Here is a 20,281-nt window from a genome sequence, read left to right on the forward strand (position 1 = left end):
TAAAATGACAACTTCATTGGAAACGATTAATTAAATATTTTATTCATGTGATAAGTTGTTTTTCACACATCCAATGTCTTCATTTCATCTGATCAATTTTGTCTCCTTGGTAACCAAGTACCAAGATTTGATTACTTATTTTATGGGCAAATGTGTTGGTCTTGATTAGATGAGATGATTGTAAAACTGAGGGACAGTTTTAATCTCTCTCTCTCTGTCTCTCTCTCTGTCTCTCTCTCTCTCTCTCTGTCTCTCTCTGTCTCTCTCTCTCTCTCTCTCTCTCTCTCTCTCTCTCTCTCTCTCTCTCTCTCTCTCTCTCTCTCTCTCTCTCTCTCTCTCTCTCTCTCTCTCTCTCTCTCTCTCTCACACACACACATACATGCTTTTTTTGTTTAAATTCAATTTGTAGGTTAATAATGACATTGGCTCACTTTGGACTATATACTGTTAAAAATAGGCAATATTCATTTATCAGTTCAGTGACCCTCAAATGATCACAAACAAAAATCTTTAATCTGGCATTCAAATGAAACGTCCACGATGAGCAGATGGCACACAGAAATTAATTCTCATTTGGAAGCTCGCTTGATGTTTGCAAAAGACATATGTGCAAATATGACCGGTTATCTAATTTTCCCAGGGTCTTCTTTATAATTATGTCTGTAGCAGACATTTCCATTTATTTATTTTTTTATCATTCAGGCATGTTTTAAACTTTGTTCAGAAGAGGGATTGCATCTTTTATTCAGGAGATATGACACAAATCTTGATATCTCATTCATGAAATGTTATTTCAGACTCAAAGCCACCAATGCTAATACACAGTGACTTGAGGTCCCAGAGGTCTGAGGAAAATATGCCCTTGGAAGCCTGTGTATGCATGTCGGTTTTCCATGAAACCTATAACATTTTAAAACATGAAAACAAGAAGGCAACAATTTGTTAAAATAAGCCCATAAAACTTTGGGTTTAGCTTTAGATTAGCTCATTTATTCAACAGTTTCAACAAAACAATTAATGGAACCTTTTTTTTTTTGGCTGTTAATGGGCAGATACAATGCATGGAATGTATATAAATATGTACTGTGTACACACACACACACACCAGCATACACACACAGTGCTGGGTAGTAACTGATTACATATAATCTGGATTAAGTAATCAGATCCCTCTTTTTATTTTCAATTAAATGTGTTAAACCAGTTAGGTAAAAAATAATCAAAAAGTAGTCAGATTATATTACCTAAAAATGTGTAATGTAATGGATTACATTACTAACTACAATTTTTGCCGTGTAATTTGTAATCAGTAACAAACAATTTGTAACTAATCTACCCAACACACTACCGTTCAAATGTTTGGCGTCAGTATGATTTTTTTGGACAGAAATTAATACTTATTTTCAGAAAGAACACCTTAAATTAATCAAAAGAGACAGTAAAGCCATTGATAATGTTACAAAAGCTTTCTATTTCAAATAAATGCAGCCTTTGTGAGAATAAGAGACTTTTTAAAAAATATTTTGAAGTATCATACCGACCTCAAACTTTTGAACGGTATACAGTATGGTTTCATCTATTAAAAACTGAATGCTTTGCTAGCCACACAGCACCAGATAACTGGAGACATATGTGATCCTTGACTACTGGACAGCAGCAATGGCTGCTGGGTAACATGTATAACTGGACTAACAAGCTGGACAAATATACAATATATATATATAGTTTACAATCAGGCTGTCAGCTTAGTATATATAGCAACTGGAAACTTCATTAAAGGCCAAGCCAAGACTTTATTTAAGTCATATAAGATAACAATGTGTAGACATGGAAGCTATCTCATAAATCAATGCGTCAACTATAAAATCAAATGGGACTTTCAATAATACTGGCAAACTGCAGCGTAAACGTGCTAAGAACAATACTGACAGACAATTGGTTCTGTGCTGCTAAAGCTCAGTCATGGCTAAAAATATCTTATGGTTCAAGGAGCCAAGCGTATTAACTGTGAAATCTGGAGTGAATTAAAATACTGTACACAGCAACATCATTTGTCAGTTTACAAATAATATAGTGAAAAAGATATTCTCAAATTTGATGCAATGATTTGACTGTCTTTGTAGGTTTTAAAAATAATTTAGCCATGTTAAAAAGAAAAGTGTCTCTTTCTTTCCAGTTATTAAAAGTTTGATTGACCATTAATTAAACCAATTTAACAAAACCAATTACTTGCTAAGGCTTTCCCACCTTAGCAAGTAACCACTGAGCTACTTGCTGTCATGGTAAAGGTTGTTGCCATGGAAACAGGGCCACATGGGATCATCCATTTCTGTATTTGTCTGTTGGAGAGTTTGAAGAAATTAGTCAATCTGGAAGGAGACTAGCTTAATAACACACCCCATTATGTTTTGTTTTCCAGATAAAAAAAAAATATAGATATTTTTAAGCTAGCTCAAACAATGAACAGAAAAAATAAAAACTGTCCGACAAGCTAAAGAAAACCATCCTGAGCCAAGTTAACCAAAAATGGATATGGCAGCTACCCTGAAGAGCAGTTTAACAAATTGACTTGCATTTGTAATCTGTAATGAACATAAACGTTGGATAAGGTCACTTGGACCACCAGTGGATTTTGTTGAACAGCTCATGTTCAGCACAGCATGCAGCCTAGCAACGTGTCTGGATAAAAATATCCACAACAAGTGTGACCAAATATTCTCTCTTTCTTTTCTGCAATGTAGACTCACCCGATGAGCGACTGACTAAAGGGGACAGAAATGAGTCAATGACATTATCTGACTAGAGGTTAACCACCCTAGTGTTCATGTAATCTCATCATTTAATCTTCCATTAGTATGTTCAGCCAGTTATCATAAACACGGTTGACGACAACAATCACTTTACTGTTGTGTTTTTTCCTTCTTCAGGCATGGGAAGATTTGTGGGAACTCATTTGATGTAGTGTTTTAATGTACACCACCAAGGAGTGAAAAATATAGCCTTTACATATACCATTCAAAAGCTGGGGATTGTTACGATTTTTTACTCCAGTCTTCAGTGTAACGTGATCCTTCGGAAATCATTCTAATATGCTGATTTGGTGCTCAAGAAACATTTCTTATTATCAATGTTGAAAACATTTGTACTACTTAATTACTACTACTTAAATTTGAGGTTTCTAATATATTTTTAAAGGAATCTTTGATGAATAGAAAGTTCAAAAATATATATTTTTTGTAACATTATAATGTATACATGTCTTTACTGTGACTTTTGAGCAATGTAATGTGTCCTTGCTGAATAAAAGTATTAATTTCTTAAAAAAAAACTTGCTGACCCCAACCTTTTGAATGGTAGTGTGTGTATATATATATATAATATTGCTACAGATAGATCAAGTACTATAAAGCTCACCGAGTTAGTCAGACAAGAAAGGAAACCTGCTCCAGCATTGGCCTTGATATCGATTATGGGCAGCATGAAGTTGGTGGGTTCTTCCTTCATCATGGGGTCATTGCTCAAGGACAGGTGTGTTTTGGCTATGCAAACAGGCAAATTCCCAAAGCCCTTTAAGAGAGATTAAAGAGATAAGTCGAATAAGAGAGAATGTTACACTCCCTCAGGCAGACAGGGATACATACATTAAATACTGTAGTGCAAGTTTAGAGCTTCTGGAAGCAGAATGAGTATGTGTTAAAGAACACATTGTAATTTCCCAGAAGTCCAATAATTCCCCAAAATAACAAGAACCCCCCCTTCTTTTTATACACACAAAATACAACATACACAAATTCACAACAGTCCAACCTATCTCTTCAACAATCTGGTACACAACATTTTCCACTTAAAGTATCCACAATATGTCCCACCATATGTTTTTAAACCTCTCATTAACTTTCAACAGCTGCTTCCACTAATTATAACCAATCCACATTAATTAACCAACAGTATTAGTATTTGTGTCATAGTATATATTGCATTTGATGGAGAACTTCTCATTAATCCAGTTCGTTCTATAACTAAGCAAATATCTTAGAAATGTATGTGAATCACTGCATGTATATGTAATTAAACACCCATTTTTGCTCTGAAAAATGTGAGATCAAGGCAATTTTTTAAAGGAGAACTTGGTAACTTTTTTAACTTAATAAAACTGTCTAGAATTCATTTGGATGGTTAAACAACCTGTTCTGGTGATATTGGTGACTTTCCCCGCTCCCCCCAGCGTTCCCAGGCGGAAAACCAACCTTGCAACTTGGGGACTACCGTCCCGGCAAGATAGAAATTGGAAGTCTCGTGAGAAGCGAGAACGAGCGCGAAACACGAATTGCTTTACGGCAATTCGACATAAACACACACGCATGTATTACCAGATTACCCACCTCGGTAGACATAGCTCCACACGATACAGTTGGCTTGCTCCGATCAAAACAAACGCACATGAGCAGCTGTAGAGAGGGGGAGGAGGCCGCCGCAAGTGAGTTTTTTACGACCGTGTTGTGAAATATACGCCCCCCCACAGCTGTAGGGGGAGCTCGTGGGGAAAACACGCGACAACAAAAGGGAAAATCAGCGAAGAAGTGACTAGAGTTCGCTAGAGTTGCCGAGTTCTCCTTTAAAGTTGAACTGATTTTAACATGAGCGCCGCGTTTTTGTCATGAACGCATGAAGCCGTTTTTGAGAACGCTATGTCATGTGTGAGACGCTGCAAAAAAGATGCAAGACGTGAAGTGCAACGGTTATACACGTCCGTCTAGCACGTTTACATAGACAAACAATGGAAAAGTAGAGCATTGGAATGGAAAATTGTGTAAAGGAAGCTCACCTGTTTTGTATAAAGTGCAAGCTTTTCCTTTGCTTTTGGAGAGAGCTCGATATCTTTCGCTCTGTACATCTTCTGTGCCACAGTCCTTAACTTATCAGCAGCTGGAATCTGGAGGAAAAACAACATTTATTTGTGTTTAATAATGCATTTATTAGTTTGAGTGATGGATTTTGGCTTCATTCCATCAGTGGAATCTTTCTGTACACACCCAAATTGCTTCTACTCAAAGCTAGTCACACACATCACATAGGCCTACCACCCGTTATACACACAGGCATCTTTCTAGCCTTAATTGCTATAATGTGTGATGAACAGTTTTTATACTGGTTATATTTAAACCTTGTCAATTAAAAAGATTTCATGCATGATAAAGTAATTGGCTGGTAATGAAACAGCTCTATATATATAAAGTGTTAATTGATCTCAGAATATGTGTGGGAATGAACTTCACAAGGACCTTGGGTGGTGAAAAAAAAAAAAATCCTGAATACTGTATACTTGTATAAGGCATTTAATGATGCCGCTAACATATATCATTTCAGTGGTAAAATTAGTGGATGTTCCCTTGTGGGATTTAAACCTTGGTTACCTTATTTGTACTTTATGTTCTTCTTTGAATAAAAGCGACTGCTAAATGCATAAATGTAAATGTATCAGAGCAAATTTTACCCACTCTGCCACTTCTTACCTGCGAGTCGTACAGGAACCTAAACCGTCCAGGTAGTTTTGCTGCTCTCTGAACAGCTTCGGCCAGAGCCAACGCTCCAGCGCCCCCCTTAGACCAGTTAGTGCACTTCACTGCATCAAAGGCACCAGCCTGCCTCGCCTGGCCACACACCAGCTCCAGCTCAGCGTCAGTATCAGAGCTGCGCCAAATACAATCAGAGGCCATATTCACACACATTCACTCAGAGTGGGAGGGCTGTGTGTGGTTCAGATTGGCTCGTAAGCATACGATTAGTGTACAATGGATAAAAACCTAAGAGACTATTTGAATATAATTAGTGATATTAGTGATAAAATGGTACATATTTATAATGTATGAATAGTTGCAAATAGCTTGATGAGAAAAGGCACAGACAACACTTTTTTGTTGGCTGCTTGATGTCGTACCTGAATTTGTTGACAGCTACGATCACTGGCAAACCAAAAGCTTGTGCACATTCCACCTGTCTCCTCAAGTGACAACATCCTCTCTCCAGCTGCTTGAGGTTCTGCATTGGAGAAAACACCATGTATCATGTGGTATATAAACTCATCTAATCATAGGCATGCATGTAATTACCTGACTGGTAATTTGACTTCCACCTGACTGATGATCATCAAAATTTAGAACTGAATATTAAATGGTTGTCAGTAAATTATAGGTTATAAACATATTTAAAATATTAAGAGATTGGCAAAAAGTGGCAGCTAAAAGATTGCACTACCTCCTGTGAATACTCTTTTGGAAGGGGCAAACCTGCTTGGACCTATAAACAAGAACGAATAGAAGCATAAAGACAATGTGAGCTATTGCCTCTGTCACCAGCACAAGATTGATCATTTAATAAACAGTTGATGTGTTATTGGTTCAATTGAACCCATAATGGAAATCTATCTATAGATTTGTGGTTATGACTCACAGAGGGGGCGCCGCCATGCATCTTCAAGGTACGAACAGTGGCCACCATCACTACCACATCTGGCTGCAGGCCAGAGTAGCGGCATTTAATGTTGAAGAACTTCTCCAAGCCAATGTTAGCCCCAGACTCAGTAACTGGAAAGACAGGAAAGTAGCTTCAGATTAGCCAGACTTTGAATATTGTGACAGTTTTATTTGTGTTTGCCTTTTATTTTCCAGAAACCTAGACCATTGTGCAGTATTTTTTCTAACATGAGTGCACAGCATTTAAAAAGTAAGAATGATAAAAAAAAAAACTTTTTAATTAATTATATAAAGTGTATTTCTTCTTCACCTACAAATCCTTTGGATCCGACCATTTTTAAAGCCATTTTGTCTGCCAGAATGGAAGGACTGCCTTGGGCAATGTCAACTAATGGGCTGGTGTGAAGAAACACCGGTGTACCCTAGAGAGAAAGATGTGCTAAGACAGAATCTGACAGAGCTGAAATCAATAAGAATAATTCTGTGTGCAGTGATAAAATATTTATTCTGAAAAATGACAATGACATTTTTAGTAGTCATGCAACATTTTTCACTATTAAATCTTACCTCTACAGTTTGCATCAAAACAGGTTTAAGGGCATCTTTCAATAGCATGGCCAATGGACCACTGACATTCTGTGATGACAAAGTTGTGTGCATTAGATCACACGCATAATATAGACACACACAAACACATGAACACATACTGACTAAATCCTCTGTGGTGACAGGATCTCCAGATTTGTTTGTAGCCACTACTATCTTGGCCAGTCTCTGCTGCATCTCCTCTTCACTGCTGCTGAGTGACAGTATAGCCATGATCTCGTTTTCCAAAGAGTCAGAATCCTGAACAGCACAGATACTTAAAGTAAACAAATCACTCTCCAACATTTTTTTTTGTGTACAATATATATATATATATATATATATATATATACACACACACACAACATAATACAATGTGAATTAGATTATCAAGAAAGGCACTAGGTCAAATGTAGTGACAAAATGACATTGTGATACTGATACATACTGCTGTAGTTTCTGGGTCAATGTCCAATTGGACAAAACGTCTTATCTCGGTCCCTGTGAAGGTCAAGGGGTCAGATTTCTCAATGCCCAGTTTCTACAGGTCATAAAGGACAAAGTGACCATGTCATCATACTTCTGCAGTGGTTTTGAAATTAATATTTGACTCTAGAATGTGTTTTCTATGACTTACCTTCAGCCGGCTAAGCTGGGCTGGGGAGACAGATCTTTGACCCTCTTTGAGAGGAACCAATAAGTCAAACAAAGCCTGTAAGATACAAGCATATGAGATCATACCAAATACAAGCCATTCAAACACATGAGTATAACCACACGCATATCAAACACAAACCTGACCTTCTCAGAAAGCTTGGTCTCATAGTGAGCATGTGCTTTAATAGTGTCCATCACAACTCTACTGGCAGCAGATATGAGCTCATTCTGGCCTGAAGGCTGAAGGCTGACCTGGGATCAGTGTGTTAGAAGATATTCGCGTTACATTTGATGAAATATGCTATCGAATCTGCACTTCAAGAGGAAATCAAACATACCTCCTCCAATGGGATAATCTGAGAGTATCCACCTCCAACAGCAACCCCTGTAAACAGGAAGGAACCAACAAATCTTTTGAGCCACTTAAGCTATTAAAGCCTGTTTTTTGTCTCAGAGTCTAAATTAAAATGGGTAATTGTGAGTTCCGTAAATTAAAATAAGAAGTAAGTGTGAGACATTAAGTTGCATGGCAAGAAATTATGAGAAATATAAGTTTACAAATGTTTGTAATCCATTTGCAATTGTGAGATATTTACGGAAGCCCTGAACCGCAACGTAAAAAAAAAAAAAAAAAACGTAAAAAAAAAAAAAAAATTACGTAAAAAATGCTATCATTTCGAGATTAAAGTCGAAATATTTCAAGATTAAAGTCGAAATGTTTCGAGATTAAAGTCGAAATGTTTCGAGATTAAAGTCAAAATGTTTCGAGATTAAAGTCGAAATGTTTCGAGATTAAAGTCGAAATGTTTCGAGATTAAAGTCGAAATGTTTCGAGATTAAAGTCAAAATGTTTCGAGATTAAAGTCAAAATATTTCGAGAATAAAGTCTTCCGTAGAAGTTGCGTGTGTGCTTTCCGTTATTTCACATTGCCGCACAGGCATTCATGCGTGTGCGTGTGTGTGTGTGTGTATCTGTGTTGACAAAATAAAACTAAAAGTTATAATTATGATATTAAAAGTCACCAATATCCCTTAATATCTACGGAAGCCCTGAACCGCAACGTAAAAAAATAATAATAATTAAGTAAAAAAAAAAAAAAATATGTAAAAAAAAAAATGCTATCATTTCGAGATTAAAGTCGAAATATTTAGAGAATAAAGTTGAAATATTTCGACTTTAATCTCGAAATGATAGGATTTTTTTTTTTACATATATATATTTTTTTTTTTACTTAATTATTATTATTTTTTTTACGTTGCGGTTCAGGGCTTCCGTAGATATTAAGGGATATTGGTGACTTTTAATATCATAATTATAACTTTTAGTTTTATTTTGTCAATTTCGACTAGCTTTTGTCATAATTCTAACGTTTTATCTCAATTTCATTTATGACAAAATTATTAGATAAGTCATAATAACATAAAAAGTCAAAATTATGTAATTATCATAATTATAAATTTATTTCGTAATTTCAACTTTTTGTTATTATTCATAACATCTATCATTCACATCTTCATTTTTATCCCATAATTATGATTTACCAAAGCATGATTTTTTTTTTCTTATGTTGCGGAAATGAGCTTCTACAGTAGTTATCTTGGAAACTTGACAAAAAAACAAATGTTTGTCCCTCACCCCTAGCACCAAAACAGGATCCTGGGGAAGGTTCTTGCACACAAGCAAAAGCGTTGATATTCAGGAGGGCCCCGAAAGCCTGAGCCAGTCCGAGAGCGGTGGTGCGCTTTCCCTCGCCCAATGGAGTAGAAGTAATTCTGGTCACCGTAACACAGAATGGATTGACTTTGAAAGCAATGCGTTTAGTTTGTTTGGCGAATTGCTCAGAAACAGAGCTTAAGCTGGATGTGAATGCATTGTGTGACCCAGGCTTAATGGAGTGTTGCAAGATCCCATTTGGTGCTTGTGGAAAGTTACTACCCTATAAGATTATGCTAATGTTCATAATTATATTTGCATATCAAGATGCATCTTACCCAGTGACAACCACATATTTCCCATCAGGCTGTTTCTTCATGCGTTTCAGAACATCCAGTCGTATCTTAGCCCTACTTCTGCTATATGGCTCCACTTCCTCAGAAAACAGGCCCACCTCTCTTGCAAGCTGACCGACTGGTTTGCTTTGGCATGAACGTGAGATTACAGCATCACTAGGAAATGCAATAGGCATCACATGGGTCAGCAAGAGTCATGATGCATTTCACAGAATATGCTTAAATTAAACAATCGTTATAATAGCAAGCAAGCCATGACAGTACCTCGGCTGAGGCTCTTGGGGTTTCTTCTTTGTGAACACTATGCTCCACTTCCCTGGAGTGTATGTCTGCAGAAACCGCTTTGCACTTTCAACTGTATTCTGATCCAAATCCAAATGAGAATAACAAACATTTGCAAAAGCAAATAAAATCAGTTATCGGCCGATATTACATTTACATTTTTTTTATTTCCATTAGTCAGTATTTAACTCAGCAAGCTCACTTCCCTATATTTTTAAATGTAGATGACATTTTGTCATTAAATGTTTACTTAAAGATCCACTTTAAAAAATGTAATCTTTAGCAAATCTCAAAATGTACATCCATTTTCATACTTTACACTACTGTTCAAAAGTTTGGGGTCATTAAGATTTAATGTTTTTGGAAGAAGCCTCTCAAGCAGTCATTACTCTTGTTTTCAGTGTCACATGACCCACAGAAATCATTCTAAAATTCTGATTTGGTGCTCAAAAACATTTCTGATTATCATCGATGTTTAAAACAGATGTACTACTTGATTATTTATTTTTTTAACTGAAACACATTTTTTTATTTTCAGGATTCTTTGATGAATAGAATGTTCAAAATAACAGCATTTATTTGAAATAGAAATCTTTTGCAACATCATAAATGTCTATACTGACACTTTTGATCTATTTAATGCTGCTAACATTTTGAACAGTAGTGTATTTTATAATGTTGTGATTCCCTTGGTTTTAATTTTTTTATTTATTTAGAAGAATTTCAATATCAGCCATAAAATAAAAAATAATTATAAGCTTATTTCTACTGGCCAGAATTTTAATAATGACCCATCTCTAATACAGTATCTACGGAGCCCCTAAAGGGACATGGTGAAAATATTATTTGCGTTCTCTCGCAAATTGTCTGCTTTCCCTGAGAAACTTTGCATTCGCTCGCAAAGAACAAAAAAAGTTTTGCGAGTGAATGCAAAAGTTTTTGCAAGGGAATGTATAGGTTTTGCAAGCTAACGCAAAGTTTCTGTGGGAACGCAATACATTTCCGAGAGAACGCCAAAGCAGTGACTTATTATTTTTCTTTCCATCTCAGATTTTTTTTCCACCACCATGTCCCCTTAGGGGCTCCGGAAACATCAACAATCACCGATATAAACTTTTAATTTGTGACAAATAATATTGTTCAGTACTTTACGGAAAGCTTGTTCAAGGAAAGCAGGTCCAACTTTCCACTAATTTTAACAAGTGAGCATGAAATAAACAAGACTCTATGTGACAGTCTTTTTCAGTTACATTACTCAGCTGATTGCAGTAAATACTCTCTCCAAAAATCTCTCTCGTCTTTGCATTTGTTTGGGAAAATGCAGAGTAGGCCTATCTTACTGCATTTATTTGTCTGTACTAGTCATTGTTGTTGGCACAATTGCTGTTCACTTTACAAACAAGTCAAACAGAGTAATTTGCTCCTAAAATGATACCTTCATCAGCATAGCTACAGTCATGGGTCCGACTCCACCAGGCACTGGGGTGATGTATCCAGCTCGCTCTTTAGCTGAGGAGTAGTGTACATCCCCCACCACTCGTTTCCCACTGGCTTTACTGCGGTCTGTGTGCGAGTTCAATGTAAACACGTGAGCTAAAACCAGTAGCTATTTAATATTCCGTAACTGCTTTAGACAAGTAGATACAGTCAAGCAGAGAGACCTGGTATATGATTGATACCGCAGTCTATGACCACCGCCCCCTCCTTCACCCACTCTCCTTTCACCATCTCAGCTCTGCCAGCACCCACAACCAAGATGTCTGCTCTGCCCACCTAAAGAAAACAAGACACTGAAAGTTACTCCAGCATTCACTCCAGCTCTCCATCCATTACACCAAACTGCACAACAAGTAAAGGTCTGTACTCAGCAACGATAAAGCAAACAATAAATACATCTCACTATTTTGTAAAGAACCGAGTCATGAGCACTTCTTTTTTGTAGAATCTAGATGAAGAAAGTTTCAGATTACGCATGTAACCATGGTTCCCTGAGGAGGGGGAAGAAGACACTGCATCCTCTAGAGGACACTTCAGGGAATGCATCCAGCTTGACTGGTGTCTGAAGCATGTGTTTAAACGGGACAATGTCATTGGCCGGCGACAGTTCGTGATGTCACAACTGGTGTGACAGTGAGTATATAAGGGCACCTGTTATAGACATCATCAACTTCTTTGTCTTAATGCGAGACACTACAGGTGAATAGGGTAAAAATTTTAACCATGAATTTATCACCATGAAACTTCCTCAGTTGATTACTTACACAAGTATATAAAAAAATGTATTACAAGTTTTAGAAATTTGTATGTTTAATTATGCAAATTATGCATTATCTCATTAAATATGCAAGATTTTGCATATATTTTCGGTAGATAGATCTGAACATATGATAAAGCCAGGTGCAAAATTCTTTTTTCATTTTGTTTACACACAAGATGAAAAAAAAAACTCAGAGGGATTTCAGGATATATTCTTTCATTACCTAGGAAATCAAAATATACTGTCCATAGCCTTAAAAAATCGATTTTCGCCATATTTTTTTAATTAAAATATCACATAAATCAGGCCAGGAATGATTTATTAACAAATCCCTCTGAAAATATCTTCAGAATACTGCTAAGTGTATGACTGGAAAGTTTGGTGTACATAAGTGCTACATAGGCTGAGATGTTTGTACTGGAGAATGACAAAAAACTAATTTTGAGAAAACGGCAGTTAAAGATTTAAATAGCTCTAAATGAGATATCGTCGTTAGCTTTAAATCCCCCTTTGGACATTCACGATTGGTTACTGATAGAAAGGAAATGCCCATATTTGGGTTACATAGCGTTGTGCAGGAGACTCAGAGCTTTACAAGGATACCGGTCATGACAGACTTCAGTAAACAGACGGAACTCGGCATGTCGCGTTGGAATGCTAACTTGGGTAAATTCGGGAGAAACTTACTGCCGCAAGTAAACAAAATGTGAAAAAATAAACATCTTAATGTATATTTTCAACGTTTTCTTTATAGCAGCTTGAAAGAACACATATTGAAGGAGTAAACTAGTCCAAAATCTCAAAACTGACCACTGCATGAAAAATCAATGTTTTTGCCTGCTGTGTCTTGCCTTAAGGAGACGTAGACAGGTAGGCCCGACGCATGGCAGAGAGACGCATTGCCTCATTCCCCTTCTCAGGGAACCATGGTTACATGCGTAAACTGAGACGTTCCCTTTCGAATTGGAACTCATCCTCTAGAGGACGCAGTGCGAGTTCCCATTCGAAAAGGAATTGCTCATATTCAAAACTGTAATGGGAAAAGGGATATAAAATAGAGCATGAGAGAAGCAAATGAAACCAACATGTTCAGCAAGGTCGAGGGTCTTTGAATGACAGGTGGTCACTGTGGCGTGGTTCCATAAGAGCAGATCGTGCATTGGAGCTCCAACGATCTTACTGCGGCCGATCACGACAGCATTCTTTCCCATCACACTCACACCTGCACACATGAATCACACTTGCAGAGAGACAGCATTTTCTGAAAATTCTAAAAGCTCTTATCTTAATTGTCCTGCCTTGTTTGAGTCAAATTATAAAGCAGCAACACATGTATCCTTTGTGGAGAAGGCAGAATGCATTGCAATATGTTCAGCTTTAAGAAAAGACAAGATGGTCGACAAGGTTATAGAAATATTTGTCGCACATAAAAGTGTACACTAACGGGCAAACGTTTGAGGTCAGTAAGTTTTCAGCAATGAAGTGACAAAGACATTTATTATGCTATTATATGCATTTATATGCATTTATAATGCTGTTAATTTTCACTTGTTTCACATTTTCACATGTTCACTTTCTATTTATCATGGTTTCCACAAAAATATAAAACTGCACAACGGTTTTCAACATGGATACTAAATAAGAAATGTTTCTTAAGCAGCAAAGCAACATATTAGAGTGATTTCTGAAGGATCATGTGACACTGAAGACTGGGATAATGGCTGCTGAAAATTCCTTGCCATCACAGGAATAAATGACATTTCAAAATATATTAAAAAAAAGTAATAATATTTCAGGACATTACTGTTTTTACTGTATATTTGATCAAGTAAATGCAGCCTCGTTGAGGATTAGACTCTTCTTTTAAAAATACTACAACATTTTACCGACCCTAAACTTTTGAACGGTGGTGTATATTTTATTAAAGACTGCAAAACACCAATCGATCTGTATATTTTACGAAATATTTTTGGTGTATTTTTAAGCTTATCATTGGAGATGCTGTCCATGTAGACAGTAGATAATAAGGAAGCTCACTAGGTTTTGGATCAGAGCTCCTTTCTGACTCATCTAGATGTGATGCAAAAAAAGATTGTTCTGGATCCTTCGTTCCTTTCCTTAGGGTGACAGCTCATTTCACCACCCAGTCATCAGACGGCACTGCTCTCTGTGTGTGTATATATAGATCTCACACCTATCCAGTGACACTGCACACTGATTGTGCTGTAGAATGAAGGCCCCTTAGACAATCATGCTATGATTCTTCTGACTGATGAGAGCTAGAGCTCATGGGTAAAGGTTCACAAGATTTCCACCCACCGGTCTGACTGATTAGCTCCATGCAGCCATTAGGAGTGCAAGGGATGAAACAGTCGCCCAGGTCTCCACGAGACAGCTTCCCTGCATTTATACTGGTCAAGCTGGGGGGAAAGACAAATCAAATAAAATACAGTTACAATGTTCTGTAGAGGGTTTGTTTTTTAAATATACCATGCATTAAGGAAGTTTTCCTGAAAATGTATATCGAGCAGGCATGACTATTTGTTGCTCAATGCATAAAAAATACAGTGTGATTTGAGTTTAAAAAAAAGCTACATTTATGATACCATTGTTGTGAGCTTGTATTATTGATTTGAACTATATTTTTTAAATATAATCTTGACAAACGGTTTTGAAGATTTAATTTAATTAGTCTTAATTCATCCCCTTTTCTCTCTCACCAAGGTATTAAAATGATTACTGGCAGTTTTCAGCGCTAAAAGCTCAATATAGCTCAGTACTCCTGTCAGCAATCACAGTAAACACTGTGAGGAACACATTTTAAATGACACACGGTAACACAACTGATCTATGCTTGAGGTTGATGAAACTATCATGAGGATGTGTAAAGATCCTGCATGTGGATATTGCTTATTTGTGCAGATTTTAGACTCAGCTGCCCCTCAAACTTTTCTGAAATCAGTAAAAAAAAAAGGCCAATATTCACAGACATCTACAAAGAGGACATTCGCTCTCTGACTTTGGGTGGAAAAATACAGATAAGAGAGCAGAGTGATTAGACCTGGAAACTAGCAGTGGCTTAATAAATCAACTCTGCAGTCTGCACTACCTGTCTATTCCAGTTAGTTTAATAATAATAAAATCCACTATTTCCCCCATACTCTACTCTACATACTGTACTCCTCAAACAAACATTTCAAGCATGTCAGTTTGACAGCTGCACCGTATCTTTCTTGAAGAAAAAAAAAAAAAAAGACTTCACCTACCCATCAACATCTTTCTCTGGGGCCACAGCATTGGTCACTTTCTCTGTGTTTATTGGGTTGATGGAGTCAAGAGGTAGTTGTACGATGAGACCATGAACCGCAGGGTTCTCGTTCACTGCAACTATGCTTTGTAGGACCTTAAGAAAATCAGTGGGATCAGCCTTCAAACTACTTCTCACAAAACAAAGTTTCATTTGCTGCGTGCCACATTTTATAAACAGTTTAGAACGCTGTTGATCTGTGACCAAAACAAGATGAGATTGAACTGCATGGCTCAAAGTTGAAATGAACAGAAGATTTCCCACAGCTCTAATTTTCTTTATAATGAATTGTGAGCAATGGCGCATGTATATATGAAAGGAGAAAGGATAGAAAATGAGATGAGGTGAATCACACATTTGTTATTGTTTGAGGCCTGTTTCTCTTACTTCATCTTCTGTGGCTGTTTCGGGAAGCCTAATGTGGTTTGCATTGATTCCAATCTATGTAAGGGAGAGAGACAGTGTCAGCGAGAGGTTTATGTTAAAAATGATTTCTGTTTATTAAATCAGCTCACTGAACCTCAGCCGCTGCCTTGAGCTTCATGCTAATGTAGAGGTTTGAGTCATCTCTGTCCCCGACCTAGAACAAACCATAGGCTACATGAGAGTGCGCAGAGGATATTTTTTTTTTTTTTTTTTTTTCATGTTTACGTCCTGAAAAACATAATCAGCAAACTCACTGATCTGAGTATGTCTAATATGTCTAATATATCTATGATCTCACACAATACTGGTAAAAATGCTGTTTTATCTGAATATTTTAATATTTCTGAGAAAATCTTTTTATTTTTGCTAAATATTCTTTACTAGTTTATAATACGAATATATAAATATAATGAAAAAATAACTATTTTGCATGTTATTTTTCATTTATTACATTGAATATTTGTGAAAAATATTTATAATATATACATCTTGATACTGAAATTTAAAATGTATTTTATTTATTTATTGTTTTAAATATAGTTATTTGTATGTAATGGTCAAATGCATTTATCAAAACAGACCGTAAATACTACAACATAAGAACAACAAAACAACACACAGCAAGCAGTGAAGTTATTATGAATCAAGACATGAGTCACCCACCATATCAATGTTATCTTATCCCAAGATAAGACTTTAAACTAACACACCTTTCTTTCACATTGCACACTTTTGCATTTATCAACGCATGACCGTGAAGCCATAGAGAGATTATCTATTTTAACAAAACACCCACAACCGTGAGAGAGAAGAAAATGGCACATTACCAAATGACCATCTGGAGTAGAGTGATAGAAAAAGAAGAAAGATGAGTCAGAATATCAAGAGAGATGAAATTATAAAGCTAGCTATCACCACAAGGTGTATTATATGGACCAAAATAATGAGCAAGAGGTTCAGAATGACCTGGAGCACAACCAGGCCGGGCCTGAAGCCTGGGAACTGAGTCTTCATCTCTGCTACCTCCTTCTTCAGTCGCTCCTTCACCTGTCTGGACATACAGAGAAGAATGGCATTTGATCTACTTCCAGGGTCTTAAAAAGGGGGATTTTTTCATATATTGTTCGATCAAATTATATCATTTTTAATATTGTTTTATATTTTTAAATTGTCATTTATTCCTGTGATGGACATTTTCAGCATCATTACTTAATACATAAATACATTGTTTTTGTATTTATATGTGGACTTGGGGTTGGTAAGTCGTCTCTTATGCTTACCAAGGCTCCATTTATTTAATCAAAAATGGTTAAAAAAAACTGGAATAGTATTACAATTTAAAATAACTGTTTTCTCTATCTTAATATATTTTAAAGTGCAATTTAAAAGCTGGATTTTCAGCATCATTACTCCAGTCTTCAGTGTCTCATGATCCTTCAGAAATCAGTCTAATATGCTGCTTTGCTGCTCAAGAAACATTTCTTATTATTATCAATGTTGTGATGCTTAATAATGTTGTAGAAACTGTGATAGGCCTACATTTTTTTCAGGATTCTTTGGTGAATTTAAATTTCAAAAGAACAACATTTATTTGAAATATAATTTTTGTGTAATAATGTTTTATCACATTTCAAAAATGTAATGCACTAAATGTAATGTACTTGTAGTAAACTTGTAGAAAAATACTGCTTGGAACTAAATTGGCCCACTTTTAGTATATAAAAGTATACATTTAAGTGTTAAATGCATTAAATCTTGCAAATAAATCTTACTGACCCCAAATTTTCGAACGATTGTGTATATCTATAAATAACAATAAATTAATATATTAATTATTATATTACTTACTATTAATACCTGCATGTAGTAATTTAATTATTATATTATGAGCGTATGGCCAGGCTTAAAATGCAATATGTATCTATAAATAACAATACATAAATATATGAATTATTATATTACTTAACATTAATATTGTTATGCAATAATTAAATTGTTATATTATGAGCGTATGGCCTGGCTTAAAATGCAATATGTATCTATAAATAACAATAAATAAATATATGAATTATTATATTACTTAATATTAATATAAATATATCTATGTAATAATTCAATTATTATATTATGAGCATATGGCTACCCTTACGAAAAAGAAGTATACTTCAAGTTAATTTTATGAAGTATACTTAAGTAATGTTCAAGTATATTTTTAAGTATACTTTATGTAGTAAGTATACTAATATCAATGTGTACTTGTAGTAAACTTGTAGCAAAATACTGCTTGGAACTAAACTGGCCCACTTTTAGTATATAAAAGTATACATTTAAGTGTACTATAAGTGTTAGAGTAGTAAACTACTTAGTTTACTATTTTAAAACAAGTAGTACATTTTTTAGTTTATGAAAGTACACACTGAAGTGTACTCTCAGTAAACTACTAGTTTAGTAGTTTATACTGCCAGTATACTTGCAAGTTTTCTTTAAGTGAACATAACATTATACTTATAGTTTACTATTTATATATTATTTTTGCACTTGCAGACAGTATACTACTATGTTCAAATGTAGATATTACTTTTTATACTTGAAAAATACCTTTAACCGTACTTTAATTTTAAAAACATTTTATTAGCTTCATGCATCCTTTTTTAATCAACACTTGAATGTTGGGGGGTCTCTGAGCCTGAAAATGATTTTCAAAAAGGGGGTCTTTGGCCTGAAAATGATTAAAGACCCCTGATCTACCTGAAGGGCCCCTTAAACACACTCAAACTTACTGCGAGGTCTTGTTTCCGGACACAATGGTTGCCATGGTGCATTGGCTGTCCCAGTACCTCAAAGCTCCTCGCCGGAGCACAGAGGCAGTGAGGGCAAACATTTCCAGCTGCTCCTGAGCAAAACACAAAGGCAAAGTTAGTAGGAAAACACTATAGAGAGAAAAAAACACCTAAAAATCAAGCTGCTTTGGTATTCTACAGATATCAACACCTGTCCTGTGTGAAAACGGAGCATGCACACCCACTTCTGCGCGCTTCTCCTCTCCTCTGCTGTCACGGGACACTGTGCAGTGCGCAGCTCCCAAACCAGAGCGTTATCACTGGGTCCAGCTGCGGCATTCCACACTATTCCAGTATGAGTGGGGAAGTAAGCTGATAAAGGAGCCCTTTCAAGGCTGCAAAGCTTAGACAAGCTCAAACAAACAAACAAACACTCACATGGTGTGCGGAAAAAGCTTGCACAGGGCCAAAGAGGTTAAAATACAACTGCTGGGCTGTAAAGGAAGTGGGATGTTTCACAGAAAGAGCCAGGCAGCCAATCAGGGATCCTTTGAGCTGGGAGAGGAGCATTCTTGGGACTCTGAGCTCTGTTCCCCTCCTCTTCTTTCTTGCCTGCGAAAGAACTGCAGCATGTGATCTCCAAATCAGAGTCCCCCCTCCTCACGTCTCTGTAAGCTTCAAAACAGCTGTCAATCATACGGTTTCTGGGAGGAGTCGAGTGCAGAGAAGTCTGACACTTGGTTTTTGTGTTCACAGTTTGTGCTGCCTGCAAACTCGTATAAGTATTTGTTTGTTTTAAGGCATATCTGCCACGATGCTGAAAAAGATATAGATGAGGTGTGTCTTAAACTTTCACTTAGTAAGTTTGAAGTGCTACAGATTTCAAGGGTAGGCTATAGTCTTTAAAAAATGGCACAACCAATGAAAAAATAAATTGATCTGAAACATATGCATATGATATCACATATGTCACATACGTTGTTCGATTAAAGAAAATGTTGACAACAGAAAACTTGAGAACATCATGACACGTGTCTTGGTTAACTTTAGCGCCCACTGGTGAGAAACTGTTGCATAACAACTTTGAGACGCTTGCTCTGTAGACTCAATCTTATTTTTTTAATTTTAGATTTTAGACTCAGCCATTTACATTTAGTCTAAGCATATGGTATTCATTATTTGGGTGATTATTTTTGGCAGATTATTCTCTTTTTGTTAGGGGGTCTATAATATATGAGGTATATTATACTGTATATATATATATATGGGGGTCACTCTTTAAAATAAACATGCCTTCATACTTCAAACGTACAAATACATGATTTTGATTTAATTAAAAAAAAAATATTACAGTTACCCAGATGTGGTGTAATTTGTACGTCAAACGAACAATTTTATCTCTAATTCATAAATAATAATAATAATAATAATAATAATTTCAATTAATTGAAATTCAAACCATGTATTTGACATAAATGTGGAAAATAAAGGTTAAAAAAATTCC

General features: G+C 36.0%; 1 protein-coding gene across 5 annotated transcripts; it reads right to left on the minus strand.

Annotated features, from left to right (window-relative positions):
• Positions 1 to 300: 300 nt before the first annotated feature.
• mthfd1a (methylenetetrahydrofolate dehydrogenase (NADP+ dependent) 1a, methenyltetrahydrofolate cyclohydrolase, formyltetrahydrofolate synthetase) lies at positions 301 to 19,289 on the minus strand. Of its 5 annotated transcripts, XM_079888097.1 has the most exons (28): positions 18,989 to 19,289; positions 18,778 to 18,890; positions 16,964 to 17,048; positions 16,092 to 16,151; positions 15,959 to 16,012; positions 15,531 to 15,667; positions 14,584 to 14,684; positions 13,350 to 13,486; positions 11,669 to 11,780; positions 11,443 to 11,570; positions 9,990 to 10,087; positions 9,708 to 9,881; positions 9,352 to 9,488; positions 8,054 to 8,100; positions 7,860 to 7,967; positions 7,696 to 7,770; positions 7,507 to 7,599; positions 7,185 to 7,319; positions 7,041 to 7,109; positions 6,784 to 6,895; positions 6,451 to 6,584; positions 6,256 to 6,297; positions 5,939 to 6,039; positions 5,514 to 5,691; positions 4,826 to 4,933; positions 3,415 to 3,567; positions 2,248 to 2,339; positions 829 to 900 (listed from the first exon to the last, which is right to left on the minus strand). In XM_079888097.1, exons 1-27 carry the CDS (start codon positions 19,010 to 19,012, stop codon positions 2,268 to 2,270), a joined length of 2,787 nt encoding a protein of 928 aa, XP_079744223.1. In that variant the 5' UTR covers positions 19,013 to 19,289; the 3' UTR covers positions 829 to 900; positions 2,248 to 2,267. The 5 variants fall into 5 exon arrangements, with proteins under 5 accessions (XP_079744221.1, XP_079744220.1, XP_079744223.1 ...); XM_079888095.1 differs by lacking the exon at positions 2,248 to 2,339 and having other exon boundaries at positions 301 to 900; positions 19,023 to 19,289; XM_079888094.1 differs by lacking the exon at positions 2,248 to 2,339 and having other exon boundaries at positions 301 to 900.
• Positions 19,290 to 20,281: the final 992 nt, after the last annotated feature.

Source organism: Squalius cephalus (assembly GCF_949319135.1).
Source record: "Squalius cephalus genome assembly, chromosome: 12".
Taxonomy (NCBI): Eukaryota; Metazoa; Chordata; class Actinopteri; order Cypriniformes; family Leuciscidae; genus Squalius; species Squalius cephalus.